We start from the raw sequence: 15,365 nt of genomic DNA, 5'->3' as shown, positions 1-15,365 counted from the left end.
AAATCCTATTTTCTTTTATAAAATATGCGTACATATAACATATAGCATATAGCATTTCTATTTGAAAGATCACAAACCAAATGATTGTTCTAGAATGGCTCCTTCGTAGTAATAACTTACTAGAAGTAATAATGAATTAAAGAGATAAAACCAGTACAAATACACTGGGGCATACCCAGGCAAACGAAACAAAGAACACAGGGCAGGCCCTAAGCACCCTTCTGGTTCCATCTTTCTGTTTTAAACATGATGAAGATGAATATAGAGGCAAGTTTATTCATAAAAGAGAGGAGATCGACGTACTAACCATAAGAGAGGAGAGGAAGGATCAAGCAAGCACAGATGAACACAAAATCAAGAATCAGGGCTGGTCATGCGTATATACGTTCATAGAATGAGAATGAGGGCTGCATGCTGGCCTCCTTTCCGTACGTAGGAGGGACCACAACCATTCAGACAACTGACACGATAGTGGAGCAGAGCAAGGACTGCGCGACGCTTTTATAAAAATGTATATGCCAGCAGCATAGTGCTATTGTTAATGCTGTGGGTTGGCTGAGTAAAACAAAAACAACTGCTCTGTTTCAAGGTGGTTAGAACAGACGAGGAGTGTTGGGGTGCAGGTCGTGAGTGGAGGCTTGCGGGTTGGTGCTGGGGTGGCGTGGGACTACGGTCCTGAAAGGCAGAGGCTTAGTTAGTGGCCCTGGCTGCTTCGTCGTGCAGGAGCAGTGGCTGCTTGTGCTCGGCGTCTCACGTGGTGCTTCCGCTGCGGCTTTTCCTGAAAAGGGAGGGTGGTGGGGCACGACGTGGTTTTGGCAGTGGGGCTATCCCACGGTGGTGCAGCGGTAGGCAAGTTGATAGTGGCCGCGTACGGGAAGAAATGTCTAGCTGGTGATGTGGTTGCTGGTGGTGCAGGGCAGAATAAAAGTGAGGAGAGATATACTGCCACGAATGAGAGGGAGCGTGAAGGCTTTAGATGTGGATCTTATTAGCATAGAGGATACTGCTGCTGCAGCAGAGTACCACCACTCAAGAGCAACCGTAGGCAATTTTGTTTGTTATTTCTCTCGAGTGCTTGTAACTGTTTTTATTCCTTTTTGATTCCTTAGCCTCTTGTAAAGTTGTGTATAAATTACACTCAGAAATGCAATACAAACTGCACTGGAATTCAGGCAATTAGTATGATCATCCAGAGATATGGATAATGATACCGACACATTTATTTTACGTTCAATTTTACAATCGGTTGTATATAATTAGGTTATATATAAATTGTTTTAAGTAAAATTTATTAGCTGGTTTGCATTATTCATAGTGAATTTCTATGAAAATTTTATAAAGAAGTATTAGACAAAATTAAATACTCCCAAAAGTATTTAAAAGAGTCTTAGCTATCAAAGTTAATTTCTAAGCTTAATTCCCGGTGGTAGAATTGTGCATTTTGCGGAGAGCCAAGTAGAACATAAATCACCATGATACCAAAGAGATTACACTCCAAACAGAGACTATTATTATATCCCATGGTAGGGCTAGAGGTTACTATTATATCTCGTGACAGAGCCAGAGGTTACTATTATATCCCTAGACAGCACCAGAGATCACTATTATGTCCGATGACAGGGCCAGATGTTACTATTATCACTTGTGGCAAGGCCATATATTAGAGCAAAACAGATTCAGAATCATCAGATCATGATCAGAAACAGAAACAGAACCAGATCATGCCTACACCAATCATGACAAAAATACTTTTCTCTTTTATACAAATGTCATGAGTAATGTAGAACAAATAACTGAGGTTGTTTCCACATTTCTTTTCAAAACATATCATGCATACTTTTCATAAAATCAACCACAGTTCATTTTCTTTTTATGCAAAGTCTAGCATAGAAATCCCGCTTACCTGGACTTGTTAGCTTTTCAGAAATTTTCTGCAACTGTGCCAAACAACATTAACAGTCCCCTATAAAATAGTTACATAACTTTCGTAAATTTTCAATTGAGTACATATTTTGATACTTAAACCCGAAATGCTAAATTAACCTATTTTTTTTCTAAAATTCTCGTAATCCTAAGATATCGTCACTTCCCAAATTCATCACTTCCATTTGATAAAACAACTCCAGCTTCATATTTTAGTTTACAAAATTATAATAAAACTTGTTACAGTAATAATCAAAACTTTGTTTAATAGAATAGACTTAATCCTATTTAAAGCGTTCAAAATTATATTAAACACTTGCTACTAAAATTCATTTATAAAAATTCTGATTCCAAATAATATAATAATAAGTAATATACTTTAAAACCCTAACTATCTTCTGTAATAATATATATATATATACTTAAAACAAAGCCTTCAAAGAGTAAATTAAAAGTAAGCCCAAACATATAACCAGGGGTATTTTTGAGAATTAACCATAAATATGTATAGGTTAAGGTTGGAATTCAATAAAAAAAAACTTCAAAAACTACAACCGCTCCGCTAACCCATGCATTAGAGAGTAAAGTTCTATACCGAGAGAGAGGTGAACATGCGACAGTGCAGGGAGGTGGGTCGAGGTCGACAATGGTTATGCGAAGGCAGAGCAAGCGCTGAGAGAAAGGGAGAAAGTGACAAGAGAGTGGAAATGGAGAGAGAGAGAGAGATGAGATAGACGGAGAGTGAAAGAAAGAGAGAACATAGGGGAGGAAGACACAAAACCTTACGACAATGAATGGTGATCGACTTGGCAATGCCTCACGACTACGTTATGGTGCACGATTGCAAGTGGCTGGGAAGCTTCAGTCGTTGGTAGTGGAGGTGCAACGTTTGACTCTGGTTTTGGCCTCCTAAAATAGAGGCTTTCGGTTTAAACGTGGTGATGGTGCAACGGTTTGTGACTGTGTTTCCAAAAATAAAAACTAACCTACTGTGGCTTTGTGGCTGAGGTAGGCGGCGACAACTATTTAGTGGCTTAGACCTAGGTGATAGGAGGGTTGAGGGGGGTGGGTTGATGATGGAGGCTACGGTGGTTGGGCTCGCAGTTTTTTGTTTTGTCGTGAAGCATGGTGTTGTTTTATGGTGGGTGATACAAAGAACGGGAGAGACTTTGTGGGAGAGAACCGATAGCATGAGAGGCATGGATATATAGAGAGTTTGTTGAGAGAGAACTTGAAGGGAGAAACATGTTGAAGAGGCTTGGGGAGGTGGATCTCGGGGAGGGAGAAAATGGGGGAGAGAGTCACGAAGAGGTAACCGTCGAGGAGAGGCAGGGAAAAAAAATGAAAGGGAAAGGGATCCCTTACCTACACGACATCATTCACCAAAGGGGTTGGGTATTACCTCCTCCCCCCGTTATAAAACTTTCATCCTCGAAATTTCCTAGTACCTTAGGCAAGGCCTACACACTTATGCCTGACATCCATTCCTAGTCTATTTTAGTCCTCGATCATTTTTGTCGAACCTAATATATCAAGATTTTAACTTCCCGATATTTTTGCACGATGCCTTAAATACCACCTAATTCACGCACTTAATATCGATCATCGTACACTCCAAGATTCAAAATAGGTTATAAACCTCAACAACGGGTACTATTAAAAGCCTAACAATAATTTCACCCAAGTTCTAATCTTAACTTCATATCAAAAAGTAAACAGAACTCTTCACATGATCTAACAACCTCATACGCAAAGCGAAAATAAAATTCTCCAAAGTCTGGGGGTACTTAATCTCACACTTTGTTCATGAAGATATCCAAGATTTAAAATCCTCCAAAAATTTGAAAATTCATAGCCAAGATTTAAGTACTAATTGATCTCAAATAAACAAGTTTCTAAGCCTTCATGACGTTTAATCCCAGTTCATCATGCAAATTCGCCTGTTGTGCACTCTAATAATTCCACCCAATTGACTAAGGTTAAAATCTCATAAATAAAAATTACTGATATAATTAATCGACTTCTACACCTACCCTACAACTCTTACCAAACTTCATTAAAATTAAGAATACATGCTCATCTATATATCGAGATGATGGTCTCTTTCATCATTAATCATAATTAATACCCCTTCTCATCATCCAACCTTTCAGCTCTGAAGGTAAAGAACTTAACATAATCTGTTGAGATGAAAGAATGGTAGCCCGAAAATCAAATACATCAGTAGTTTATTTTTAAAGAAAAAATCAATACGAGAAATGGCTAGCTCTAATTTTCTCTACTGGTAGCGCTTATATATATGTTCATAGAATCCGGGCTGCATGCTGGCCTCCTTTCCGTACTTAGGATGGACCACCACCATACGGACTACTGACACAGACAGATGGTGGAGCAGCTATGCCGAGCAAGGGCGATTGCTGGTACGTATAGACTGCGCGCAGTGAGAATTACCAGTTCCAACAAGTTGTCATTTTAGTCCCCATGCATTTGATTCGTGTAAAATGCTAGCTATGGTTTATTCGTATAAAATGCAGGCTCTGGAGGCATAATAATAAGGTAAAATGCAAAAACTTCACTGACAGCTTTTGGACCTGCAAGCCTGCGCAAGGTGCCTGATCAATAATGGAGCTGGATGCTGGTCAGAAAGTAAAAATGGAATAACTTTCTCTATTTAGTGCAGAGGTCAAGACCAAATAAAATCTGAAGCAGCCAGGAGAGTGTTGTTCTATCTAGTGCAGAGCCTTTGTTGAGATGGGTAGCTTCCATGTCCATGCAAAAACCAATACACAAATCTCAAATCTGTAGATATGCCTTTGAGTAAAGCTTCTTCACATCTCAGCAATTAACAATGCAACAGGCAGGCATTTCTTCCAATCCATATGCAATGAATGTGAGCCATCAAGATGGCATTAAGATCAGAATCGACTTCCTCAACAAAATCACTCCAGAGAGAGAATTTCTACCAAGCTACCATTCCACAATTAATGTGATAAAAAGCTTAGTTCAGAATTATATATACTGTCAAGAATGAGAGTGAGCGTGAAGGCTTTAGTTGTGGATCTAAAGAAGGAAGAAGATGATCATCCAGAGATATCTGGTTTGCGTTATTCATAGTGAAAGTCTATGAAAATTTTATAAAAAAGTATTCGACAAAATTAAATACTCCCAAAAGTATTTAAAAGAGTCTTAGCTATCAAAATTAAATGCTCCGAAATCTCTCTCTTTCCATTTTGTCTATTCTCTCCTCACCCGCCTCAACCACAGCCTAGTGGCACATCCTTGTCGGGGTTTATAGAGAGAGGCAAGAATTAAGGAAGCATTGGAGTTGCACGAAGCTTTGTGTTCGATTAAGGAAATTGGACTCCCCGGTTCTTCTCTCTGGAATCCTCGGCGCGAGCCACGACATTCTTGGATTCCACGTCCTTCACCCTGATCCACGACATTGTATAATTACTAATTCATGTATATGGTCAATTATACAGCCTGTTCATATTGTTTCGTGACTGATTATACTACTTATTATTATATAATAATTTAATTATATATTACTTGAGATATATTATTGGTGATTTTGAATTACTTTTTTATAAAATTCATATTTTTAAGTTTTTTTTTTTTTTTTTTTTGTTCTTTTTTTACATCATTTTTTAACATTTTTAAATATTATTAAAAAAAATTTACAATATTATTAAACAATACTTTTTTAATCACTAAATAAACAAAAATTAAAAAAAAAAATGGAGCGAGAAGAATCTCTATCATTTTCATATTTTAATTTTTTAAAGATGTTTGATTTATTTTTTCCTTTGTTAACGGTGATGCCTGATGGAAAGAAAAATTAATGCGGAGAGTCATTCCCGTGCTTGCTCAGGTCATTGAGGCGAGGGAGAGTGCGATAGCGGCAGCGGCTAGGTTTGTCTTCGTGTTTCTCCAGTTGTTGGGTTATCGCTTGTAGAGCAATGGAGACGGACGAAATGGGTCTTGTGGAATTGTTTGGTTACGACAAGCTGGAAAGAGAATTAATCCTCAGACAAAACAATTATTCTTCACCTTCGACGCTATTTGACGCGATAAATGATGACCGTGATGAGATGACATCAGAGGAAGCCTACTCCTACAGCGAACAAGTTTTGAAGAGTGACGTGAGTCTGACTATATTTCATCCGATCTTCTATTATCATTGTCTGCGCCTACTCCAGCTTTAATTTTTTGCTTAATTCCTCCATCTTTTCGTGTCATTTGTTTGTTTAGGGCTTTGATGTTTCTGACATCCCTGGCGTCAATTGTTTCCACCAAATTCAACCGTGCAACATAGACTACGATTATGATATGTATAAACGGTATTCGCAGCTCGCAATCGACGAATACAATCGTCGGTTCGAGCTTTCTTTTCTTTTTTCTCTGTTATTATTATTATGATGATAACCATCATCATCATCATTATAAAAATTATTATCAGCATCATCTTTTTAAACAGAAACTTGTGAAAATTCGTGATGGCTTTGGTTGGTGTGTAGGATGCCAATGCAGAGTTGGAGTTTGTTAAGGTCTTGAAGGTAATGGGTCAGGCTGCCAACGGAATCAGGTATTATATAACCTTCATGGCCAAGGATCTTGGCAATGGAGGTGAGATTAAGACGTATCAAGCTGTGGTATTAGATGGGATAGACTCTAAGACAGCGAAATCCTTTAGGCTAAAGCCCCCCGAGGATGGGCGAGGTAAAGCAAATTGATTCCATTGATTCTCGAAAGCTTTGAGCCGCTGTTATGGCGTTGTTGTTTTCATATTTCTAATTAATTCATTGGTAGATAGATGAATCTGTTAATTATCTTATACATATATTTAGCTGACCTTCCATGAGACTATAACAAATATCCCATCTAATTGGACTAGGCTACTGGATCCTCTTATGCCAGTTTTAAATTTTAGGGCCATGATTGGTTATGATCTCTGAGGAGATTGATATACTATATTACAGTGGTAGCTCAATGGAGCTACTCATTTTTTCATGTTTTCAGAAAATCAAAGACTCGTTAGGATGAAATTGATACTCATGTGCAATCTCCATGATATTGAAGTGATGGGTAAGAAAGATTCTTATCTGACAAAATGACAGCAATAAAAAAATGAGGTTGTTCACATTGTCAAGGAGATTACACTCGTGGATGAGATGAGCTGGATGTGTAGGAAGAGCAGGGCTTCACAGTGATGTGGCCAGAGCACTTTGGTACTCAATTTTCAAATGTCTTCGGATAGTTTGGGTTAGGCCCTTGGGAAGGGTGGAGCTTATGGCATGCTGAAAGGGAAAATAGTAATCTTTGTCGCCTAGATGTGCGGTGAATGATTCCATTATGCTGAAGTGTCTCTAAGTTCGGACAGTGGCATATGATAACCTTAACTTTACTGCTTGTAGATTTAATGCCACCTGTGTACCGGGCCGCACCTTTAATAACATCTCTATTACCCATTAAAAAAAAAAAAAAATCAAAGGCATTGTATTGCTTCCACTCTGAAATATACTCTATATCCCTCCCTAATCCTCCACTGCCACTGTACTAATTCATAGCTACCTTCTCATTCTACTAGATATTTATCCACCAACTCCTCATTTGAGCTTCTTGTCCTGTAATCCTCTTGTTCTCATTCACAAACTATCAATCTTTTCTAGCCATCTAGCCTAATTTCTGTCAGTTATTCAGAAACTTTTGTTATGGAAATGAGATGGAGCCTGTCCTGGAAGCCAATAGAGTAACATTTTATAATCTTAACCAGAGATTTTGTTGGGCATTAACCTCTGATTGCTATTACAAAGTGTAGGGCTTTAAACTTTTGGATTAATATATATTAGAAAGTGTCCGGTGTGTAAAAAATAGGAGATTGGTTACCAGAACTCTAATTTTTTGTTTAGCATTGTTCTGTTGTTGTGTCGACTTCAAGACTTTGCAATTTAAGAAAGCTATACAGATTTTCGGTGTTGAGGTTGATTTTGATGAGTAATATTTAGTGTTGATTTTTATTTATTCTTTATCTTTGTATTATTTCATGTAGATTCTGGCAGTCATGGGAGACACTGGTTTTGGGAAAATCACCTTTGCAATGGTTGGTTAGTATTTTTATATTATATCACGGAAGCACGATTTGTTTACTCAAATGCTAGTAATGATTTTCAGTGATTGACTATTGCTAGTTATGCTGTTGGTGCAATGATATGCAATACTGAAAGCCTTTGTTGATAATTTATGTTGGGTTAAATTTTAAAGATACACTAGATTACTGTCCTATTATCCTTTGTTGCTCAAGCCAGTGCTGGGTGTCTCTTTCATTCTCAACTCTTTCTTTCCCATCTTCTAGAGATAGGTATCCATTATTTTGTACCCTTCGTGTCTATCTTTTTCTATCTTTATTTCATTTTATGCCTATTTGTACTCAGTTAGATTATAACTGGGGAGAGAAGATCGGATGTGTTGGGCCCCCCCTCCAAGAAAGTAACATCTGAAGTGAAATAAATTTATCATAGCTTGACTTCTCGCAATAATTCTCATGTCTCACAGAAGATTACTTAGAGTCCTGCGTTGGGTGAAATTCTTACTTAAGATAATTTAAGGAGGTGATGGACGAATGCGATAAATTGGCGCTTTATGTGTGGGAGGAATGGGGAAACAATGACTCATTTGATACCCGCTTGTCAAGAGGTTGTGCAGCCCCGGAATTACTCCGGACTTTGTTCTTGGACACTCGGTGCTAATAAAATAAACATAAATATTATTAGAATAGTTGGAAGATGTTAGTCTCAAACCTCCTGATTTGGCAACTTAAATAGATTTTTTTTTTTTTTTTTTTTTTCTGGAGCATTTTAGTGGTAATTCCATATGCATGGTTTTATGCAGACCACTGACCTTTTTTCGTTTCCTTCAGGTGAAACATGTTGTATTTGAAGATCTTTCAAGAGGTGAAATGTGTATGAAGTTTAACAATGCTGTTGGAATTAGGAAACATGAATTATACAAGTTAAATGGAAAGATGGTGCTTCTAGCGTTTATTTAGACATTGGTACCTTGGTCAAGTGAGATTATGCAGCGTGCTTTTGTCAATGTGAATTGGGTGGCTTTTTTATTTTCCTTGTGTGGGAGAGGGAACTTCACTAAAAAAAAACAAAAAACATAGTTAGTAAAGTTTTTTGTGCCTTCTCTCTTTTTACTATTCTCTCTCTCTCTCTCTCTCTCTCATTTATGCATTTAATTTACTTAATAAAAAATTGAGAGATAATGCCACTTCTATAGAACTAATGTTACAAAATAACTGGACATATGTTAAAATTGTGCAATTTGAAATTTCACAAAGTCGATGATAGTTCGTGGACAGATTGTCAGATAGGCTTATGGTAGAGCTATTTGACAATGTAACCGTTTATCACCTTTAGGGATGCATTCAATCTAGAGCTATTTTTAGCCATTCTAATCTTTTCAATATTCTCATATAGATAATTATTGTATCATAAGATGTCGACAATTGTATGAAATTTTGACTTAAACTATCTCATATATAAAATACATAAAAAGTTGCATATATATATTAATTTAGGTACTATATATTGGGTAGCAGGCTCGGAAAATCAAGCTAGGACTGCCTTTTGGTAGACTAGACTTATAAGCAATTCTGTATATCCATGGATTTTCCAATATTTACCATAGGAGGTTTTTATAATTCAGTAATTTTTGTTTTCTTTCTCGTCGTATCCAAATTCAATTATAAGGATTGCATGTTGATAAATTCTCTTTTTTCCTTGGAGGGTTTAGTCTAGTTCATCATATCTTTCATATATACTCTATCAATCAGTTACATAACAAAATGTAAGCAATAATCATTATATTATTATTGGTATATATGCCCAATTAGTAATTGACATTTGGACATACTATTATTATTTACCATATGACATATCTATTATTATTTACCATATGACATATCTATTATAGTTATTAAATAAATTCAAAATAAATCTCATAAAATAATTGACATACAAAATCTAGTATATCAATTGGAATTTGGCGCAGGTCAATAAATCCTAATGGGGAAAAGATAAAAAGAATGAAGAGAGAGAGTGGATGGAACATACCTTGTACAGGAAAGGAAGCAGCCTGAATCAGAATGAAATCTCTCGAACTGGCACAACTTCAACTTTTGTCTTTTTCCTGAAATTCCATCGTCTCCCATGTCTTCCAACCTTTAATTGCACCACTTTCTACTATTACTTCTACTTACACAAGTGAAGCTGCCTCTTCCATTGCAATTGCAACACTGACCCAAGAGGAGCTCACGAAGATTAACCTCCTCCTTCCAAGCCTTTGCTCCTCAAACCACCTCCCCACGACAATCCACCTCGCCACAATTGCCCTCCTCACAAACCCCCCTCCAAAATCTCTCTCTCTCTCTCTCCTTCCATTCTCGTCAATTTCCTAACTTCCAACTTGGATATGGCCCTCCCCATGTCTCTCCTTGCCCGCCTCAAGGCACATCCTTACCTCACACCCATCAACACCTCGCTTATTGCTTCATATTTGAGGAAGCACAAGCCTAAGGAGGCCTTGAAAGTGTTCAACTGGATGGTGAGTAGAGACACCATGTCCATGTCCTTTTATAAATAACCTATGAGAGGTAACAAACATTATCATTTTCATTTTTACATACATTTATTCTCATCTTGTTACTGACTTAAGCATAAGAGTCTACTTAGGGCAACTAGTGCCCTCCCTTTGTTGCTGCAAATCATTCGTACTGTTGATGGTGTGAAACATGTCCTTTACAGTGACGCCATCTGTGGGACCTTCTGATAGACGTTAAACGTGATTTTTACATACCAACCGTCACATGATCACACGTACACCAGGAACTAGAAACAAGCATGACGAAAGTGGAGATGAGGTTAGCAGAAATAGAAGAAAGGTTGAAGCAAGTGATGGCAGTTGTTGAGCAGCTGTAAAAGGAGAACGAGGAGTTAAAACGGTAGAAGGATAACCCCCTCGGCCCAAAACGAGCAAGCTAAAGGAGACGCACACGGTGCGGAGGGGGTAAATAGTGAAAAGATGGAAAAAAAAAAAAAAAAAAAAAAAAGATGAACGACGAGCTGCGTAGTCTTGTTGACAAATATGAGGAGATGGCGAAGAGGATGGGTGGTTCCCTTCCGTGGAACAGCTCCTCACGCGTACAGACCTCCCTTACAACAAGGAGGTCAGGCGATTCTACTACCGCCCAAATTTAAGGTACTCCAGATCGACCTATACGACGGATCCAAGGATCCTGTTAATCACCTCGAAAATTTTAAAGTGCAAATGACTACGCCATGGATGGCCAAGATGAAAAAATCACCTTGGGCGCCCTCTAACTCGCCGTAAGCCAACCGCCTATCTACTAACCATAAAACAAAAGGAAGGCAAAAACTTGGAAACCTATCTAACTCACCTCAACAAAGAGAGGCTCACTACGAACGACCAAGACGAAAAAATACCTTGGGCGCCCTCTTGGGAGGAATTTGACCATGAAGCTCATGGCTGAACTGGCCAGAAAGGACTCCGTACGTAGACCGAGCAAGACAACTTAATGTGGAGGACACATTACAAGCCTTCTTAGAGCCACGGAAGCAGGAAACCTAATCAGAGAACAAGAACCCATAGAATTCCAAAGATAAAGAAAAAATGGCCAACAGTCGATGGCACCATGATGATAAACGTGACCGATACACCAGTCAACAAGACCAAGGGCGCTGCCAAATTCACAACAAGCACAACATGCAAGAGAACAATAGGGTTGCAAGAAAGAAAGATCATTCGTCAAGCAGGGGCCAGCGCCATTACACGTATCACCAAACCAATTCCTGTTGGACCGAAGATTGCATCACCCTGAAGAAGAAGGTAGATGAGCTATCCGGGAGTGGGGATTTGGAAAGGATGCTGGCCGATTACATCAGGCTGTGGAGGGAAGCGAATTGTCGACAAGAGCAAAGGCAGGGTATAAGCCCCAAGCGTCAGAGGCAAGAAAGACCAGGAAGGAATAACTCTCCTCGGCCAAGAAAGGACCAAGAATAGGACCCACTTGGAGAGATCCGTACAATAGCAAGCGAATTCGCTGGGGGCAGTGCCACAACATCAAGCAAGAAAGCCCACGCCCGTAGGGCAAGGTATCACGAAGTATACATTGGCAAACAGACCAAGCAAATACCCCAGGACGGGGACAACCCCGACCATCTCGTTCAGGGATGAGGATTGCGATGGGGTTATGTACCCCCATGATGACGTCTTGGTAGTTACGTTGCTGATAGCCAACTACACGACTAGATGAGTCTTGGTCAACAATGGGAGCTCAACCGATATTCTGTTTTGGGATTCATTCACTAGAATGGATATCAGCCCTAATAGGCAGTGACCATAGCCTTCCCCACTCAAAGGGTTTCTAGGAGAAGCTGTTCAACCTATTGGGGTCATCACACTTCCGGTTACGGTGGGGCAAAGGATCCACACGATCACCAGCATGACAGACTTCCTAGTGGTCAAGGCCCCATCATCCTATAACGCCATATTGGGATGTCTGACCCTCAACCACCTAAAGGTGGTAACCTCCACCCACCACCTTAAAATGAAGTTCTTAACAGAAGCAGAAGTCGACAAAGTCCTAGGAGAGTAGTTGGCACTAGAGTGTTACATTCAGGAGTTGAAGATAGAGGCGCCAGCAGTATGCTTGGTGGGTAGCTCAGGGGAGCACCCACCAACACCGCCTCAGATAGAAGAGGAACAAGACATGGAAGTCAGGGATGAAAGCAATCTGCTCTAAGCCGAGGCCAATGAGCATTTAGAGATAGTATAACTTCACCCAGAACGCCCAGCCGCCACCACTAGGGTTGGTACGAAGCTCCCACCAGAGTATCGAGAGGCCCTAAAGTAGTTATTGATCGAACATAGAGACGTGTTCGCCTGGAGCCATGAAGACATGCCGAGGCTAAATAATTCAGTCATAGAGCACAACCTCTATGTCAACCTAGAAGCCAAGAAAGTGCGGCAGAAAAGGAGGTCGTTCAGTATAGAGAAATGGGCAGCCATAGCTAAGGAGATTGATAGGCTTTTAGCAGGAGGCTTCATACGGGAAGCACACTACCCTGAATGGCTGTAGTGCTCGTCAGAAAAGCCCACGGTAAATGGAGGATGTGCATGGACTTCATTGAACTCAACAAAACTTGTCCCAATGACAGTTTCCCACTCCCCTAAATTGACGTCATTATGGACACCACAGTCGAGCACAAATCTTTAAGCTTTATGGAAGCCTACTCTGAGTACAATCAAATCAAGATGAATAAGGCATATGAGGAGAAGACGGCATTCATAACTCACAGATAGCTCTATTGCTATCGAGTAATGTCTTTCGGATTGAAGAACGTTGGGGCGATATATCAAAAGCTGGTCAATCGAATGTTCAAGCACCAAATTGGGAAGACCATAGAGGTGTACGTAGATGACCAACTAGTGAAGAGCAAGGAAGCCACCCAAGAGCATCCTCAATAGATTAGCTAAAAGCTAAATCCATTGAATATGTAGCTATTAAATAACAAAATATGCTCACAAAATATGGAATTTAGCTAAAGTGACTTTCAAAAGTTTTTCTAAATTTGAAGGTTCCTGTTGATACATCAAATACATTTTTTATCAATTATTTCTCTCTCCATTTCTTTCTATCAACATACATCTTCATGTGCTAGCTGGATTCATGTGCTGGGGGGCTGGGTTGTTGGGTCAATCCAGGTTTGATGGTTGGGCTAGCAAGTAGAATATAATTTTTTTAAACCATAATTTAATCAGAATACCATTACTAATTAACATATAATTGATAAAAGAGTAAAATATAATATAATAAAATAAATTAATAATTAAAAAATTAAATATTTTTTAATTATTAATTACTCATTACTATATAATGAATAAATAGATAATCCAATATGAAGATTTGATGTGAATAGACAAAGTCAAATTCATCTTATATTATTTTATTGTTATATAATAAAAAAATGGTTATTCCAATATGGAGACTTATGTGAATGAAATAAGCCAAAAACCAAGTTCTTTTTAAATTCATCAAAAGTGTCTTTTAGTTTTGGCTAATCCATTGAGGATGCTCTAAGAGTAGACCTCAAGGAATCCTTCGCAGTATTGTGCAAATATAAGATGAAGTTGAATACGGCCAAATGCACATTCGGAGTGAACTCGGGCATATTCCTGGGGTTCATTGTCTCAGAGAAAGAAATCAAAGCCAACATAGAGAAGATAAAAGCAATTTTAAACATGGCGCCATCGGAAACTATTAACGACACCCAACAACTAGCTAGGAAGGTTGAACAGGTTTGTGTCAAGGTCCATAGATAAATGCCTCCCTTTTTTTCGAGTTCTAAGGAAAGTGCACCCTTGGAATGAAGAGTGCAACTAAGCCTTCCAAGAATTGAAGCAATACCTGACCAATCCACCCCTATTGAGGCAGCCTAATCAATGGGACATCCTGTATGTTTACTTGGATGTATCTCCCCGAGCTGTCTCTGCAGTCCTAGTGAAGGAGGAGGAAGGAAACCAGGCTCCAGTCTACAACACGAGTCGTGCCCTAAAGGGCGCCAAAGTCAGATACCCACAGATGGAGATGCTGGCGTTTGCACTAGTGGTAGCAGCAAGGAGGCTACGACCGTACTTCCAAGCTCACCCAATAAAGGTATTAACAGAATATCCTTTCAAGAGAGTACTACAAAAGTCAGATTCCTCAGGTTGGCTAGTTGCATGGTCAATTGAGCTTAGTGAATTCGAAATCGACTATGCACCCAAAAATGCAATCAAGGGCCAAGCCCTCACAAGTTTTGTGGCCGAATTCAACGGCTTCCCAGCAGAGGTCGCGATGCAATCCCTTGGCCAACCTTGGACAGTCTTCGTCGACAGGTCTACCTGTCAAGTTGGAGGCAAAAAAGAGCATTACTATATGACAACACTCACCTTGAAGACCACCAATAATGAGGCAGAGTATGAGGCCTTGATAGCGGGACTATTCCCTGCCCAGGCTCTGGCGCCAAGTAGGTCGAGGTAAAAGCTGATTCTCAGATAGTGGTGAACCAGGTAAAAGGGGCCTACGCCACTAAGAAGGAGAAGCTGAAGAAATATCTTGAAAAAGTACTTGTGCTCTGCGACCAGTCCGATTACTTTCCCATAGTACAAGTTCCAAGGGGGGACAATTTAGTGGTAGATAGGTTGGTCAGGGGGGCATCAGTGAAGGATGATGCAGAATTACCATGGGAGATACAGAGAAGGCTGATCAAGGTACCACTCGTCGGGATCCCGGTAACATAGGTGGGCCCCGAAACGCCAGAATGCGCCATCGAGATAGAAAACTACCTAGAGACAGGGAAGCTCCCCAAAGGAAAAGA

General features: G+C 39.5%; 2 protein-coding genes across 3 annotated transcripts in view; both read left to right on the top strand.

The window, feature by feature from the left end:
* LOC121267535 overlaps positions 1-9,121 on the top strand; it is a 150,589-nt gene extending 141,468 nt beyond the window's left edge. For both annotated transcript variants that reach the window (XM_041171433.1, XM_041171435.1), the window contains one exon: positions 8,969-9,121. The gene's annotated coding sequence lies outside the window, so the exon portion shown is untranslated. The remainder of the gene's footprint in view (positions 1-8,968) is intronic.
* Positions 5,727-8,950, top strand: LOC121267537. The gene is made up of 5 exons (XM_041171450.1): positions 5,727-6,065; positions 6,175-6,306; positions 6,441-6,642; positions 7,973-8,023; positions 8,840-8,950. The coding sequence occupies exons 1-5, from the start codon at positions 5,883-5,885 to the stop codon at positions 8,857-8,859; spliced, it is 588 nt and encodes a 195-aa protein (XP_041027384.1). The 5' UTR covers positions 5,727-5,882; the 3' UTR covers positions 8,860-8,950.
* Positions 9,122-15,365: the final 6,244 nt, after the last annotated feature.

This window comes from Juglans microcarpa x Juglans regia, chromosome 5S (assembly GCF_004785595.1).
Source record: "Juglans microcarpa x Juglans regia isolate MS1-56 chromosome 5S, Jm3101_v1.0, whole genome shotgun sequence".
NCBI classification, from domain to species: domain Eukaryota; kingdom Viridiplantae; phylum Streptophyta; class Magnoliopsida; order Fagales; family Juglandaceae; genus Juglans; species Juglans microcarpa x Juglans regia.
The sequence above is the reverse complement of the archived record's forward strand: the minus strand, read 5'-3'. Positions and strand labels throughout refer to the sequence as shown.